Below are 17,485 nucleotides of genomic sequence, written 5' to 3'. Positions count from 1 at the left end.
AGTTATTGTATATTGCCAAACAGTTAAAAGGGAAGAATTGGCATGTTCTCAACACAAAGAAAAAATAAATGTTTGAGATAACGGATATCCCAATTATCCTAATTTCATCCTTACACATTGTATACATGTTTCAAAATACCATGTTACCCCAAAATATGTTCATCAACATATATCAATACAATAAATCAATAAATGAAAGAGGTGCACCACAGAGATCTGAATGATTAAAACTAACAGAGGCCAGGTTCAGCTGGATCTTGTTCCTGTTCTCATTTCTGCAGCATAAGCTTATTGACCTAGAAAAAGCACTATAAGCACTGACTGGCCTCTGATCTTTCAATGACTCCACCCTCTCAATAGGTCTATATTTGCCTTCTGTTGTTTCCTCAAGCAAGTACAGACTTTCTTGAGTTAGTTTTGGTTTGCTCTCCACTTTTTCACACTAAACTTCAGTCTTTGCTGCAAATACTTGGTAAACAAGTCTTTATTCAGTAATCATGGCATTTCGTTTCTTGATACAGCACATTCAGGAGCACTGTCTGTGAGGGAGACTGAATGGAGGAGGGGGAGGTTGGATAATCGTTCAGGCCTTTCACGCAATTCCTGTCACATAGGCCTCGCCTTGGCCCAGCAGATTAAGTGGCCCATGCTGTGCAAGTGCCTTACTTACAGCCCATAATTACTTGATGTATTGTTTTGATTTGTTGGAACCCTTTGCACTGTGCGACAGTGTTGTTTGTACTTGTGATGTGCGTAGGGTGGGGCTGGCAAATATACACAGATCATATTTTCTACTTAAAACTCCAACATGAGAGAGGCGCTTACTAAATTCTTTATTTCCATTTTTTTTTTTTTTTAGACGGAGTCTCGCTCTGTTGCCCGGGCTGGAGTGCAGTGGCATGATCCTGGCTCACTGCAACCTCTGCCTTCCAGGTTCAAGTGATTTCTGGCTAATTTTTGTATTTTTAGTAGAGACGGGGTTTCACCATGTTGGCCTGCTGGTTTCGAACTCCTGACCTCAAGTGATCCACCCACCTTGGCCTCCCAAAGTGCTAGGATTACAAGCATAAGCCATCACACCTGGCCTATTTCCATTACTTTTCACAACTTATATGAGGCAAGTATAACTCTCCCCGCTACACAGATGACAAGATTAAGGGTTAGAGAATACCTTGTCTAAAATCTCACAGGTATGGCTAGGCATGGTGGCTCACGCCTGTAATCCCAGCACTTTGGGAGGCTGAGGAGGGCGGATCACTTGAGCTCAGGAGTTCGAGATCAGCCTGACCAACATGGTAAAACCCTGTCTCTACTAAAAATACAAAAATTAGTCGGGCGTGGTGGCAGGTGCCTGTAATCCCAGCTACTTGAGAGGCTGAGGCATGAGAATCACTTGAACCTGGGAGGCGGAGGTTGCAGTAAGCCAAGATTGCACCTCTGCACTTCAGCCTGGGTGAAGTGAGACTCCATATCAAAAAAACAAAAACAAAAACCTCACAGGTAGCAAGCTTCAGTTGTCGCCAACTAGACTGACATCCGCATAACGGTTTTTCCATTGCTGGTTACTATTACATGTATCTTTTGTTGTTACAATTGGCACACAGAGTTTACAGGAAACAGTCCTTAAGTCCTTAGGGGTGGCCCGAGCTTCTGTTGCCTCCTTCTAGATTGATTATAGGCTCAGAAATGGGAGAGACTTGGGCCGGGCATAGTGGCTTATGCCTGTAATCCCAGCACTTTGGGAGGCTGAGGCAGGTGGATCACTTGAGGTGAGGAATCCGAGACCAATCTGATCAACATGGTGAATCCCCATCTCTACTAAAAGTACTAAAATTAACTGGGAGTAGCGGCACGTGCCTGTAATCCCAGCTACTCAGGAGGCTGAGGCGGGAGAATTGCTTGAATCAGGGAAGCAGAGGCTGCAGTGAGCTGAGATCACGCCACTGCACTCCAGCCTGGGCAACAGAATAAGACTCCTCTGTCTCAAAAAAAAGAAAGAAAGAAAAGAAACGGGAGAGACTTGGAGATTTATATTGAGCAAATTAAAGCTTTCAGGTTTCACTTTAGTTTGACAAAAGATGTCCACCAGAAATCCAGACTCCTTATTTACTATTGGCCCTTTGTAAATAAAGTGGGGGTGAAAGAGAGCCCTTTATATTGCCTTCGTGTCAGTTACACCTTTGATATGTGTGTCTTAGGAAGGATTCTGGCTGCTGGACTTGTGGGGGAAGTAGATGCCCACGTAGGTTTACCTTGGAGAGAATGGAGAGGAGGCCGACCAGGCCAGATACTGCGGGAGGCCTCTCACCCCAAAGCTCTCAGACCTGTTTCTTGTTTGAATGCTTGACATTTTATCATTGCAAATTAAATTTTTTGAGTTGACAAGTGGCCTTTTAAAATGCAAATGCCTAACAGTAAAGGCATGCCAATAATATATGGCTTTCAGTAAGGCCAGAGTCCTTTTTTTTTTTGAGATAGGATCTCACTTTGTTCCCCTGGCGAGAGTGCAGTGGCAAGATCTTGGCTCACTGAAACCTCCAACACCCTGGGCTCAAGCGATTCTCCCACCTTAGCCTCCCATGTAGCTGGGACTACAGGCGTGCCACCATGTACGGATAATTTTTGTATTTTTTGTAGAGACAGGGTCTCACTATGTTGCCCAGGCTCGTCTCAAACTCCTGAGCTCAAACGATCCTCCTGCTTCAACCTCTCAAAGTGCTGGGATTAGAGGCGTGAGCGCCTGCACCTGGCCACCACAGTCCTCTTGAGTTTACCAATAGTATTAAATATTGACTTACAAATTTTTCCAATTTACTCTTCTATCCAGACCAATGTATCATTTCCCATAATCTTATGTAAAGTTCTGTGGACACCATTTTCCAGGTCAATCCTGAGAACCAAAAATAAAGTTGTCACATACATACGATTCCTTACCTATCATATTGCATTCTAGCTGGTGTTTGTTTTTTTTTTTTTTAATCATTGATTGGACTATACTAAATCAGACATTGACAACATTGCCAAGATGGAGATGGGTAAGTTGAGAAAGATCTGTTTGTTTCTTGCTATGTAGATTCTCATTCCTCAGGTGAGGCGCAGTGGCTTACACTTATAATCCCAGCACTTTCGGAAACTGAGGCAGGAGGATCATTTGAGCCCAGGAGTTTGAGACCAGCCTGGGCAACACAGTGAGACCATGTGCCTACAAAAGATAAAAAGATTAACCACGCATGGTGGCATGTGCCTGTGGTCCCAGCTACTCAGGAGTCCGAGGTGGGAGGATCACTTGAACCCAGGAGGTTGAGGCTGCAGTGAGCTGTGACTGTACCACTGTACTCTAGCCTGGACAACAGAATGAAACTCTACCTCAGAGAAAAAAAAAAAAAAAAAAAGGTTCTCATTCTTCCCATGTCAAGTGTTCCCACTGGCTTCTCTTTAATTTATCCCCTGAATGACATAAAAAATTTACTACCAAATCATGTTCCTACTCTTCCATCAATTTTCCTATGGGCTCACTTTTTAGAAGGAATGGGTGTAGAATATTATCACCTCTGTCTTGGAAAAAATATAAGCCCTGCAACAAATGAAATAATTAGTTTTGTGGGTTTTAATAACTTTTAACACTATGATTAGAGATAGTGTTCTCTTTATCTACTGTATCACATTCTTATCTTTATGCATGTCAATTTTGACAATTATGAATATGGAAGGTAATAATTACTATACAACCTGTGTCTATAAATAGACATTTAAATAACCACCATTGCCAGTGACTTGTCTGTAATAGCTATAATGAATAAACTCGTTTGTCATCGTTTTTTGTAAAAAAAAAAAAGACATGCCTTTGCTGACAACCTTCAACAAAAACTGATCCATTCAGTTTCTCTCTAGAGTAATAATTATGTTTTCTATAATTATAATAATTATGTTTTCTGGTATTGCTATGAGCTTTTTTGAGGGTGTTCCAGGGAAAGGTTTCTATGAGCATCAAACAATGAATCAAAAAGTATGGGAACTTAAACTCTGCATAGGATTGTTCTAAAATTGATGGTACTTTGAACAATATGAAACAATTATATTAACTTGTTATCAATGGAAAATAACATACTCGGGGAATCATGACCATTACAGCTGATACATTAAGAAGTGTCTTAAGAGTGAATATGGTTAAGTCCTTATAAAAATATTTTTCAAAAATTTTCTCTAATATGTTGAGAAATACCAATAATTTATAAGCCTTTTAAAATTAAATGGAAAAAGTCGTATCTTTGTGAAGCTCTCAGGTTTTAGCATTTACAGTCCATCAGACTATAGAGAAATAAAATAGAAGAGTGAAAAAATTTTTTCTGAAGAATTAAAATGCACATGTCCTGGGAAACGTTTAGTTTCAGTGCAAACTTTTCATCCTGGTCAGTCATTCCCACTTGAGGGTTTTGACTGCAGTTTTCCCAGCACCGAGACATAAATGTGAGACAATTCGCTTGGAGGAGTAGGGAGGTAATTAGCCTATCTCATATCAAGCCGTCTGCATTTTCTATGACTGCACAAGGTGTTGTAGAGAAATTCCCTAGACCAATAGAACCTCAGGAGACAAGGGGGGGGGAAGTCGCGTATATGGAGCAAGTTCTCCCAGAGAACTCGATCGCCCTCTAGGTTGCATTTACAAACAGTTCGGGATGCTACTCTGACCACTTCGCCACCAGGGAGTATGAGGAAAGGGGCCGGATTCCTCCCGGTAGGAGGACTATCTGGACCAAAGAAAGAGGCTGGCGACAGGAAGGAAGGACAGATCAAGCGTTTGAATAGCAGCTACAGGGCAACCTAATGCCTGTGCAGTGTTAACAGGCGCGCGTCACACACAGCGCCCGTCTCCCCCTCCCCCCAAGCACCCCTCCGCCGTGTGTCACCTTCCTGTTCGGAAGTCTTAGTAGGTTGCTGGGACAGAACAGGGGGCGCCTGCTCCACCCATCAGGTATCCGGTTGGAAGAAAAGCCAGTCTCAACAACTTGATTCTCTCGGTTAAATGATAAGTTTAGCCGACCATCCGTCTCCAAGTGCTGAACATTAGGGTAGGGGAGGAAGGAGCACATCAGACGTTCCCTTTCTTTTCCAACCACAAATCATACGGTTGCATCTATTCTCTATTCCGCGTAGAGCCCTCCGACTTGAATGCCACGTTCCTCCCGGAATGCATGCCACAGAGCCTCTGAGAAAATGAACCCTGTGCATGTGTTTTGAATTTTTTCCGGACTGATTTGTGAGGATAATCAGTTAAGTTACATTTCTTGTGTGCGTGCTGGGGGTGTAATAAAGCTAGGACGCTGATGACTGTAATTTTCTGAGTGATGTCGCAATGGGGAGAATAAATGTCCCAATGTTGAACTTTGCAGCTTGCTCCCTTCCTGTATTTAAATTGCCTTGATATAAAGTGGGGTTCATAACAGAACAGGGATAGCCGTCTCTGGCTCGTGCTCTCATGTCATCTCAGAGTTCCAGCTTATCAGAGGCATGTAGCAGGGAGGCTTATTCCAGACATAACTGGGCTCTACCTCCAGCCTCCAGAAGTAATCCCCAACCTGCATATCCTTGGGCAAACCGAAGAATGAAAGAAGAAGCTATAAAATCCCCTTTGAAAGGTTCGTACTTACCGTACTATATTTTACTGATGCCTCAGAGGATTTGGGGTTACTTGGCATGGAGAAGGCACATAAGATGGGGTGTAGGAGAGGGTCTCTGGTTGTAGGTTTCTTAATTTAATGTTTGAAAACAAACATGCAAAAGTCTGTGTGCAGGTTGATGTTTCTGGGCAGCCTGAGCAAAATTTGCTCTCTCAAGAGGGGAAGGAACCAGGTGGGAGCAGGGCTAGGCTGGGCTAGGCTAGTTGAAAGGTGGGACATGACATATGGGTGACACTGACAATAACAAAGTCATATTCTATGAAGAGTCCATGCAAGAGGAAGCAGACATGGGCCAGTTACTGCGATTTGAAATTGCCTAAACATGCTTTAGGTTGGCATGTCAATTTCAGGTACTAGTAAGCGTTTTTTGGTTTTGTTTTGTTTTGTTTTTGAGACGGAGTCTTGCTCTGTTGCCAGGTTGGAGTGCAGTGGCGCGATCTCGGCTCACTGCAACCTCTGCCTCCCGAGTTCAAGCGATTCTCCTGCCTCAGCCTCCCGAGTAGCTGGGACTACAGGCGCGCGCCACCACGCCTGGCTAATTTTTCTATTTTCAGTAGAGACGGGGTTTCACCATGTTAGCCAGGATGGTCTCCATCTCTTGACCTCGTGATCCGCCCGCCTCGGCCTCCCAAAGTGCTGGGATTACAGGCGTGAGCCACTGCGCCCGGCCCCAGTAAATGCTTTTTATAAGTGTGGGCACTGAGCAAACTTTCCCAGCCAGACTCCAGGAGAGAGAATGTGTGTTTCCCCTCTCTCGGTTTGGGACTGTTGCAACAAAGCAAACCAAGAAGGAGTTGAGACTAGAGCTCACTTTAGGGCAAGTGGGGGTGGTTTTGCCTGCAAGACAAACCCCTGCCCAAGACCAAGGAAAAGGCGTTTCACATGCTATTCCTGGTTTGACAGCTGGTATTTCGGGACTGTGCCAGATCCAGTAGGCAACTTTAAAATGGCAGAGCCCTTGGCAGCAAGAGGTCACGGCAGGGCAGCCACCGCAGACAGCAACAGCGAGCGCCAAGTACCTGGCCCTGCGAATAGTGGTAACTCGTAACTGCCCGCTCCGGGCTCAGTCGCGGCTTCCCGGCCAGCACTGGCTCACGTCCCCGCGCTGGCGGTCAGGCTGCGGCTCCCAGACATCCCCCAGCCGCGGGGTTACTGGAAGTCACCGGCATCGGTGCTCTGCAGAGCCCGGGCCGCCGCCTCCAGCTTCCCTCTCTTCCCTGCCTTCTGCAGCGGAGTCACCCGGCTAATCTTTCAGGATAAAGTCACAGTTTATGTGGGACTCACATAAAGAAAGAGCGAGGTGGCAAAACTAAGAAGCCCTGGAGTAGCCTTGAGTTAAACCCAGGGAGGGTAGGGACGATTTTAAGACCATGTGTCATGACCTGCAGGGTTTTCAGGTGGGTCAGCGGGAGAGGAGCAGGCCCCATAGAGGAATCGAGGATGCCCGGGTCACGCCAGGTCGGCCCCCGGGCAAAGCTACCCCTCCCTTCGCTTGTTACCTCCTCACGTGTTCTTGGCATGGCAGAGATTAAAAATGCAAGGAAAACTATTACATGCGGAACGGACAAAATGTTCTCAGAGATTACTTCAGAAAGAAAAAAGTGAAATGCAGATTGTACTTTTTCCTTTAGTGCAGAGACGACTTTTATTTCCGCCCCCTCCCCTCCACATTCCTGACCTCTCCCTCCCCCCTTTCCCTCTTTCTTTCCTTCCTTCCTCCTCTTCCAAGTTCTGGGATTTTTCAGCCTTGCTTAGTTTTGGCCAAAAGCACAAAAAAGGCGTTTTCGGAAGCGACCCGACCGTGCACAAGGGCCATTTGTTTGTTTTGGGACTCGGGGCAGGAAATCTTGCCCGGCCTGAGTCACGGCGGCTCCTTCAAGGAAACGTCAGTGCTCGCCGGTCGCTCTCGTCTGCCGCGCGCCCCGCCGCCCGCTGCCCATGGGGGAGATGCAGGGCGCGCTGGCCAGGGCCCGGCTCGAGTCCCTGCTGCGGCCCCGCCACAAAAAGAGGGCCGAGGCGCAGAAAAGGAGCGAGTCCTTCCTGCTGAGCGGACTGGGTAAGCGCCGCCGCCGGCCCCGCTGGGGACTTGGCTCATTTCCCCAGAGCGGCTCGGCGGCAGGGGCCGGCTTTCGTCGGAGTTCTTGGGGCCGGGGTCCCGGCGGCGGGAACGGGAGGACCTGGCAAGCGAGGTCGCGCGCACAGCCCTGCGCCCCCAGGGATAAACCCCGGAGGGTGGCGCGCACCGCCGGCTTGGGCCGGGGAGGAGGGTGGGGGTCCGGCCGCAGGACGGCGCCAGGCCGGAGAGAGGGAACCTGCAGGGAGAGTGAGCGAAGCCACCGTGGCCGCCGCGCACCCGCCAGGAAGCCTTTTGGCGCTGCGAACCCGGTTTTCTCGGGCGGCGGAATAAATGAGAGAGGTGGAAAACTACCCCGGGCTCTCCGGCCCTCCCTGCACCCTCCGCCGGCGCGTTCCCTCTCTCCTGCCCCAGGAGCCGATGGAGACTGATAACGGCCCCGCGCCAGGCCGTCCCCGGGCGGTCCTCGCGCCCCCGCCTGGGGCTCGCCCTCTCAATGGGGAGAGAACCGCCCGCCGCAGCCAGTGTAGCCGCCAGCAAACCGCCAGGCGGTCGGGGCGGGCGAGGGGGCGAGGCGAAGGGCGGGGCCACTTCTCATTGTCGCTCAGGCCCCGCCCCCCGCGGCGGGGCCTTGTCTATAAGGCCGAGCGCGCGGCCCGGCGCAGCATACGCCGAGCCGGTTTTTGAGCGCTAACGTCTTTCTGTCTCCCCGCGGTGGTGATGACGGTGAAAACCGAGGCTGCTAAGGGCACCCTCACTTACTCCAGGATGAGGGGCATGGTGGCAATTCTCATCGGTGAGTGCAGGAATCTTGCGGGACTTCTGCTCCAGGAGACGCAAAGTGGAAATGTTTTGAAAGTCCCGGATCAGATTAGTGTATGTGGCGCCGGACGTTATCAAGCCGTCTAAACGTTTCTTGATTTCTCCTTCATCCACAGCTTTCATGAAGCAGAGGAGGATGGGTCTGAACGACTTTATTCAGAAGATTGCCAATAACTCCTATGCATGCAAACAGTAAGTTTGACCGGATTTGAGGAAATAAGAATAACTAGTATAGTTTGAATTTGCCAGCGGTAAACATTCTCATCACGGCGTTTATCGGGAAGGCGAAGACTTCTTCTGGGGTGGGGATCTCATTTATCCTTAAATTCTAATATATTTGACACATTTTAAACATTAAGGTTAATTTGCTGATTTGGCTTGAACTGGAGATGTAAGATAAATGGTTCGTGTCGGCCGAATTCACGGCCTTTCTCCATGAGCAACAATCCTTATTTCTGTATTTAATGGGGTTTATTATTTTGTTTAACTGACTAATGTATTGGGGTATTTTCAGTTTAAACAGTGAATTATCCGGGTAGAAGTCGGTAGAGCCAGAAACTCGCTTTTGATGTTGCTGTGCCCCCTAGTGGCGAGCTGGATTCTAAATCGTGCCCTTTATTCCCTGCAGCCCTGAAGTTCAGTCCATCTTGAAAATTTCCCAACCTCAGGAGCCTGAGCTTATGAATGCCAACCCTTCTCCTCCAGTAAGTTTTTCTATGTGCCGTGCATCTGTGGAGAACTGTAAGGGAGTCAGTTAGTATTCCTACATTAATGGATTAAAATAGCATTTCTAGAAATTAGTATCAAGGCAGGAATGCTTCATTACTTTATGGCATAACAAGTGATACAAATATTTAAGTAATGAGTCAGAGTATTACTTTATTTTTTCCTGGGCATATTTTACCTCCAAAGTGGTTATTTTAAAAGGCATATTTTATAAAAAGGTTTTATCTGTCTGAAACAACATGATTGTGTGCAGTTTCCATACTCATTTGAAATGTGATGAAATGTAGTTTTGAATGTTTATAGATGTATGGTCATTTGCCTCAGTCATTTGTAGATGTAACATTTTCTACATCGTTTATATTATAGATGTCTTCCTTTGAAGCAATGATACTAAAAGAAATTCTTTTTTTTTTTTTTTTCTAGCCAAGTCCTTCTCAGCAAATCAACCTTGGCCCGTCGTCCAATCCTCATGCTAAACCATCTGACTTTCACTTCTTGAAAGTGATCGGGAAGGGCAGTTTTGGAAAGGTAATTTCAAATCTGAAGATCTTTTGGTACACTTCTTCGTGTCCTCTTTTACATTCTCTCTGGATGAGGATAGAAAAACGATTTTTTTAAATTGAAATTTCAGGTTCTTCTAGCAAGACACAAGGCAGAAGAAGTGTTCTATGCAGTCAAAGTTTTACAGAAGAAAGCAATCCTGAAAAAGAAAGAGGTATGAGATGTGCTTGATGGGCTGGCATTGGAGGTAGACACTGCTTGAATAATCTTAATCTTGGAATGTTGGTGCCAAGTTGAAACTTGCCATTAAATCTGAATTGTCATTTTCCTAGGAGAAGCATATTATGTCGGAGCGGAATGTTCTGTTGAAGAATGTGAAGCACCCTTTCCTGGTGGGCCTTCACTTCTCTTTCCAGACTGCTGACAAATTGTACTTTGTCCTAGACTACATTAATGGTGGAGAGGTGAGCAGGGGGAATAGAAGTCAACTCTTAGTGTCTCTGCACAGCCTGCTTTGTTTTAGTTTGAGAAAAAAGTTTTCAAAGATACTTGGTGGGGAGAATGTTACCAGAATTAGCATTTCCTTCAACCTGTCAGGTTTATAGTTAATAGATTACTTGGGGCCACTTCCTGCAGTTGTTCTTTTGCTGTATGTGTCAAAACTAATTAAATTCATTTGCAAGCCAGACTGACTTTGTTCTGTCTCCTGCAGTTGTTCTACCATCTCCAGAGGGAACGCTGCTTCCTGGAACCACGGGCTCGTTTCTATGCTGCTGAAATAGCCAGTGCCTTGGGCTACCTGCATTCACTGAACATCGTTTATAGGTAAGCCTGAGAGCTCTTAAGGCTACCTATTTGGGTATAAAGGAGACATAGCACTGGCTCTTTCATAGGGCCTTAAAATAATTTGTGTTTATGTGCAACTTGGTTGCCTAAAACCAGATCCCCTAGCACGTGAGCTGGCTTGACTAAGTGCCAAGGGGGAACCAGCCAAGTAGGATTGTGCCTAATCCAGAATAGATGAGCAGAACAAGGGCTCCCTTTTTTCTTCACTACACAACTACAGTGAACCTAAAATGCCTCTAATACCTTTAGCAATTATCTTTAAGAGGATATCTTATGAAGTGAAATTAACTTGTGCAACTACTTTTCTATTCACTTTTTTACAGAGACTTAAAACCAGAGAATATTTTGCTAGATTCACAGGGACACATTGTCCTTACTGACTTCGGACTCTGCAAGGAGAACATTGAACACAACAGCACGACATCCACCTTCTGTGGCACGCCGGAGGTAGGCGCTGTCTTGGTTTGGTGCCTGGTTTACCCCCGCCTTCCAGGAGAGAGATGTACAATCATGCACTTAACTACCAAAAAGAGTAAACTCCTCTCAGAGACTTCTTAATACAATTCAGTGCAAATAAAATACATTTGCTGTTTCATGTAGCATGAGAAATCCCAAGTCCTTCTGTTCCTTTACTGAAAAGTAGCTGTTTGTAAGTAAGATCTGCATCATAAAAACTTTCTAAATCCCTAAGTAAGAGATATCAAGTGCCCAGCAGTTTCCTAAATGTCAGTCCACATAGGTAGCCAGTCACCCTCAAAAAGTCCAGCAGTTTTATCAGGAAGGAATCTAAAGATATATATCTTCCAAGCTGGCTCTGGGTCTCTTAGCTTTTTCAAACTAAATGTGTGGTCGTGGGATTGCTTGCTTTCACAGGTTCTAAACTCTGTTTCCCTGGTCTGTTTTTCAGTATCTCGCACCTGAGGTGCTTCATAAGCAGCCTTATGACAGGACCGTGGACTGGTGGTGCCTGGGAGCCGTCTTGTATGAGATGCTGTATGGCTTGGTGAGTGGCACGTTGGGAACCATGGAACACTGCCTGCTCCCTACAATATTGTCTTCACACAGCCCATGCTTGGCCATTGTGTCTTGCCCTTATCATTACGCTTATCGAAAGCAGCTAAGAGGCATATTGGTTATTTTATATTTCATAAGAATAATCACTTACCTAGTTCTTTTGTGCATTTCACATTTTACTAGATAGGACCACATTTAACCTGTGTGGTGGTGAAAAACTACCACTTATTAACATCTACCCCCTCACCCTCCACACATACACACACACACACACAAACACACACATGGGTTTTGCAAAGTAGACACTTAAATAACAAGGGAAAAGAAAGCATTGAGGGGGGGAGAGTTTCTCAAATCGAGCCTAGTATTTATTGCAGTTTATATCTTTTTCTCTACTGGTAATATATGCCATATGAAACTTCCAATTAAGTCTAAAGTGATTTTCCCCTTCTTTCAGCCTCCTTTTTATAGCCGAAACACAGCTGAAATGTATGACAACATTCTGAACAAGCCCCTCCAGTTGAAACCAAATATTACAAATTCCGCAAGACACCTCCTGGAGGGCCTCCTGCAGAAGGACAGGACAAAGCGGCTCGGGGCCAAGGATGACTTTGTGAGTGATGTTTTCCTGTTCTCCTGGGCCAGCTGGGACGTGCACTAGACCTCCCTGCCCTTATTGAATGCACCTGTCTAAATTAATCTTGGGTTTCTTATCAACAGATGGAGATTAAGAGTCATGTCTTCTTCTCCCTAATTAACTGGGATGATCTCATTAATAAGAAGATTACTCCCCCTTTTAACCCAAATGTGGTGAGTATCTGTCTCTCTTCTAAGTATAGAGAAGCCCAAAGGGCATTTATTTTAATTCAGAATTGTCTGGGGGAGGGCTGGAAGGAATACACTGGCAGATGTTTTCTCCATAAACCCATTATTTTACCTACATAAAAAGTACATTTTTGTGTCCCAACAAGGCTCCCATAATTTTTAAACACATTTATCAATTAGAAGCATCAAAAGGCAAAGAGTGAACATTATTCTTATGTTTAAACTGTGTGTAGCCTTTTGAGATTTTGTGCTTGAAGTGGGTGATTATGGAAGTTGATGTAAGACTTAAACTTGGTATTTAAAGCCTGGTCAAGATTTCCCTGTCCTGTGTCCAGTGTGAGTTCTTGACAAGAGTGTTTTTCCCTTCCCGTCACAGAGTGGGCCCAACGACCTGCGGCACTTTGACCCTGAGTTTACCGAAGAGCCTGTCCCCAACTCCATTGGCAAGTCCCCTGACAGCGTCCTCGTCACAGCCAGCGTCAAGGAAGCTGCTGAGGCTTTCCTAGGCTTTTCCTATGCACCTCCCACAGACTCTTTCCTCTGAACACTGTTAGGGCTTGGTTTTAAAGGATTTTATGTGTGTTTCTGAATGTTTTAGTTAGCCTTTTGGTGGAGCCGCCAGCTGACAGGACATCTTACAAGAGAATTTGCACATCTCTGGAAGCTTAGCAATCTTACTGCACACTGTTCGCTGGAAGCTTTTTGAAGAGCACATCCTCCTCAGTGAGTTCATGAGGTTTTCATTTTTATTCTTCCTTCCAACGTGGTGCTATCTCTGAAACGAGTGTTAGAGTGCCGCCTTAGACAGAGGCAGGAGTTTCGTTAGAAAGCGGACGCTGTTCTAAAAAAGGTCTCCTGCAGGTCTGTCTGGGCTGTGATGACGAATATTATGAAATGTGCCTTTTCTGAAGAGATTGTGTTAGCTCCAAAGCTTTTCCTATCACAGAGTGTTTCAGTTCTTTATTTTCCCTTTTGGATATGCTGTGTGAACAGTCGTGTGAGTGTGGTATGCCTGATCACAGATGGATTTTGTTATAAGCATCAATGTGACACTTGCAGGACACTACAACGTGGGACATTGTTTGTTTCTTCCATATTTGGAAGATAAATTTATGTGTAGACTTTTTTGTAAGATATGGTTAATAACTAAAATTTATTGAAATGGTCTTGCAATGACTCGTATTCAGATGCTTAAAGAAAGCATTGCTGCTACAAATATTTCTATTTTTAGAAAGGGTTTTTATGGACCAATGCCCCAGTTGTCAGTCAGAGCCGTTGGTGTTTTTCATTGTTTAAAATGTCACCTGTAAAATGGGCATTATTTATGTTTTTTTTTTTTTGCATTCCTGATAATTGTATGTATTGTATAAAGAACGTCTGTACATTGGGTTATAACACTAGTATATTTAAACTTACAGGCTTATTTGTAATGTAAACCACCATTTTAATGTACTGTAATTAACATGGTTATAATATGTACAATCCTTCCCTCATCCCATCACACAACTTTTTTGTGTGTGATAAACTGATTTTGGTTTGCAATAAAACCTTGAAAAATATTTACATATATTGTGTCATGTGTTATTTTGTATGTTTTGGTTAAGGGGGTGATCGTGGGTTAGTTTAAAATTGAAAACCATGAAAATCCTGCTGTAATTTCCTGCTTAGTGGTTTGCTCCCAACAGCAGTGGTTTCTGACTCCAGGGCAGTATAGCATGGTCTTAAAGCCAACCCAGATTCCAGGCCTTTTTAGCAGCATTTTATGGAGTCTGTCATTCATAAATCCAACCCAAAGAAATCCTCTGCAATTTACTCATCTTGCAAGGATTGCTATGAAGTAATGCTTCCTGTATTTATTGCCTGTCCTGTGAAGTTGGACTATTTGTCCTGACATTTGGCTTGTCTTCAGTTACAGGTAATTCTTTGCAGAAATATTTGAAAGCCTACTCTGGGCTGGGCTCTATTGCGAGTGCTCAGGATACCATAGTGGACAAAGCAGACAACTCTGCCCTTCCAAAGCCTGATGAAGAAGGCAGACTTAAAGCAGTTAGTTGAGATGGAAATTGAGAAATAGTCTGTGAAGTTTAGGAGACTGCCACTCAAGAGGGTGAGAATTTTTTTTTTTTTTTTTTTTTGAGACGCGGTCTTACTCTGTCGCCCAGGCTGGAGTGCAGTGGTGTGATCTTGGTTCACTGCAGCCTCCGCCTCCTGGGTTCATGTGATCCCCCCACCTCAGCCTCCTGAGTAGCTGGGACTACAGGCATGCACCACCATGCCTGGCTAATTTTTATATTTTAGTAGAGATGGGATTTCACCATGTGGGCCAGGCTGGTCTCGAATCCCTGGCCTCAAGTGATCTGTCTGCCTCGGCTTCCCAAAGTGCTGGGGAGAATGTTTTAAATAAGTGGATATGTTCCCAAAAAGCTGACCTGGCTGGACATCTGGTTTCTGAGAGTACCTGGAGTTGACCCAGGTCTAGAGTGGGCTCAGTAAAGGGACCCTGAAGGAGCTCATCCCTGGCTTGGACTGAAGCCTCTTGAACCAGTGTCTACCTAGCCCCCTAAGGGCCCAGCAGGCTCTGGGGCTGCATGGCAGAGCCCACTCCTAGAGTTCACCCCACTGTGATATGCTCTGCGGGAGAAAGCAAGGTGGCACCATCCTAGGAGATCTTGAGTCCAAAGTGTTTGGACTTTTTCACTCTTCTAGGCCTTCCACACAAATACCGAACAAATAATCAGGGAATCCCCAAACAGTTGATGTTGCTGCTGCCTTAATTGCACAAGCATCCTGTAGGCCTGCTGCACCCCTGCTACCCTGACCTTCCAGTTTGCACAGGGATTTCCCCAAGGGAAAGCTGTGAGCTGTTTTCCTCTTATCCTTGCTCTTGGGTCTCACCTCACTTTGCCTCGGTCCCCCTCTCCTCCCCACAAGGTTTCCAAGGGCCAAACAGGTGTTCGGAGACAACCGAGTTATTCTCTCTCATAATCTAATGAAGGAAGAAGATGAAAGCGAGTCGATAGCTTTTTGCTCAAGGTGGGCCACAGGTCATGCTCTACAGTTGACTTACTGCTCTACAGGCATTAGCTTTGTGTTCAATTCCCTACCGGGCCCAGTTGACAAATAAGAGTCCAAAGCAAGGCCAGGCGCGGTGGCTCACGCTTGTAATCCCAGCACTTTGGGAGGCCAAGGCAGGCGGATCACGAGGTCAGGAGATCGAGGCCATCCTGGCTAACACGGTGAAACCCCGTCTCTACTAAAAATACAAAAAATTAGCTGGGCGTGGTGGCAGGCACCTGTAGTCCCAGCTACTGGGGAGGCTGAGGCAGGAGAATGGCGTGAACCCAGGAGGCGGAGCTTGCAGTGAGCCAAGATCATGCCACTGCACTCGAGCCTGGGCGACAGAGCAAGACTCTGTCTCAAAAAAAAAAAAAGAAAGAAAAGAAAAAAAGAGTCTAAAGCACGTATTTTCCTAGTAAAGATTGATGCCGGCTCTAATATAGAGACTCATTGCATATTCCCCCTCATTCTCATTCTCAATAACAGTTATGAATTCCTCCTCGAACAAAAAGTGCTTAAATCTCATTTTCATCTGAACACAGTTCAAGTGGGCTTAGGAATCTGCAATCTAATTATAGATAACTCAGATGGGCCAGTCACGAGTTACAAAGCTTTTTTTTATGTTTTGAACGTAGAAGTCTGGTTTATTGGATTATAGTCCATTATTTCACATAGAAGATCTGAATTGTGTTTCTCCAGAATCGAAAGGTGCCAGAGGAGACCCAAACATTGTCACCCAGATGGGAGATAAGATCAAGCACAAGTGGGTGGGAAGAGAACAAGGCAAGAACAGGGAAGTCAAGAAAGAACAAGAGATCAATAAACAAATGACAAATATTTACTAAGCACTGTACTGTCAAATAATGTGTGTGCAGAGGAATCTTTTACCTGAGGGAGTGGGGCATATCCCTGCCAGCACATTACCTGAGCCCCAGCCAGCCTGCCTTTGAGCACGACAATTGATTGGAAAAGGGATAATTGTCTTCTCCATAGCTCTCCAGCTGTAGGTCTACTCAGATATGGGTTTGGGGGAACCAATTCAGCTAAGATTCTCATAAGCTAAAATGTGACTCTAAAACCACTGCTACCAAAAAGAATAAGTCAGTCACTGCCCTTACAGAATTTGCCATCCACCTGGGGAGACAGGGCACCTACCCTTAACATGTGACAGGCAGTGAACAAGGGGTAAAGGGAACTTCAGAAGTCCAGAGGCTCTCTGCAGGGTCGGGTGCTTAGAGCAGGCTTCATAGAGGGGAAGCTCTAAGATTCTTCCTAACCAATTCTAGGAACTCTAATAGGATACAGGCCCTGAGAACCGGATTATAATCGTAAGAGCTAATTCTACTGAGCTCTTGTTATGTGTCAGACATTGTTCTAAGTTTGTTTTTTTGTTTGTTTTTGAGACACGATCTCTCTATTGTCTGGGCTGGAGAACAGTGGTACAATCATGGCTCACTGCAGCCTCAACCTCCTAGACTCAGGTGATCCTCCCACCTCAGCCAACCAAGTAAACAATGTTTTGTTTCTTAATAAGTCTTTTGCAGAGACGTGGTTCCACCATGTTGCCCAGGCTGGTCCTGAGCTCCCTAAGTGCTGGGATAACAGGCGTGAGCTACCATGCCTGGCTGTTCCAAGTATTCTGTACTCAAGGTGTTTACTCTTCATAGCAACGCTGTGATGTCAAAAGTGAAGAAACTAGTACAGAACGGTCATTAGCTGGTCAGTAAGTGGTGAGATCGAAAGTCAAATCATGTCCATCTGGCCCAAAAGCCTATGCTTGTAGCCATTACTTTATCCTGCCTCAGAGGTGACAGAAGAGTATAAAAGCAAACAGCTGTGTACTTGTTAGTCATCCATTTATTAATTCACCAGACTTTTACAAAGATACCTTCTAGATGTCATGCTAGGCAAAAAGAGGGGGATGGAGAGGGAGAGGGAGAGA

General features: G+C 45.4%; 1 protein-coding gene across 3 annotated transcripts; it reads left to right on the top strand.

The window, feature by feature from the left end:
* Nucleotides 1–2,982: 2,982 nt before the first annotated feature.
* Nucleotides 2,983–14,051, top strand: SGK1 (serum/glucocorticoid regulated kinase 1). 3 transcript variants are annotated; one of them, XM_009242272.3, is made up of 12 exons: nt 2,983–5,636; nt 8,691–8,766; nt 9,203–9,278; nt 9,724–9,828; nt 9,932–10,015; nt 10,134–10,265; nt 10,514–10,626; nt 10,971–11,094; nt 11,555–11,650; nt 12,119–12,274; nt 12,382–12,471; nt 12,863–14,051. In XM_009242272.3, the coding sequence occupies exons 1-12, from the start codon at nt 5,477–5,479 to the stop codon at nt 13,028–13,030; spliced, it is 1,380 nt and encodes a 459-aa protein (XP_009240547.1). In that variant the 5' UTR covers nt 2,983–5,476; the 3' UTR covers nt 13,031–14,051. The 3 variants fall into 3 exon arrangements, with proteins under 3 accessions (XP_009240547.1, XP_009240548.1, XP_009240546.1); XM_009242273.4 differs by lacking the exon at nt 2,983–5,636 and adding an exon at nt 7,261–7,734; XM_009242271.4 differs by lacking the exon at nt 2,983–5,636 and adding an exon at nt 7,728–8,548.
* The last annotated feature ends 3,434 nt before the right edge of the window (nt 14,052–17,485 follow it).

The sequence above is a fragment of the Pongo abelii genome, chromosome 5 (genome assembly GCF_028885655.2).
Source record: "Pongo abelii isolate AG06213 chromosome 5, NHGRI_mPonAbe1-v2.0_pri, whole genome shotgun sequence".
NCBI lineage: Eukaryota > Metazoa > Chordata > Mammalia > Primates > Hominidae > Pongo > Pongo abelii.
This window is presented reverse-complemented; position numbering and strand designations above follow the sequence as displayed.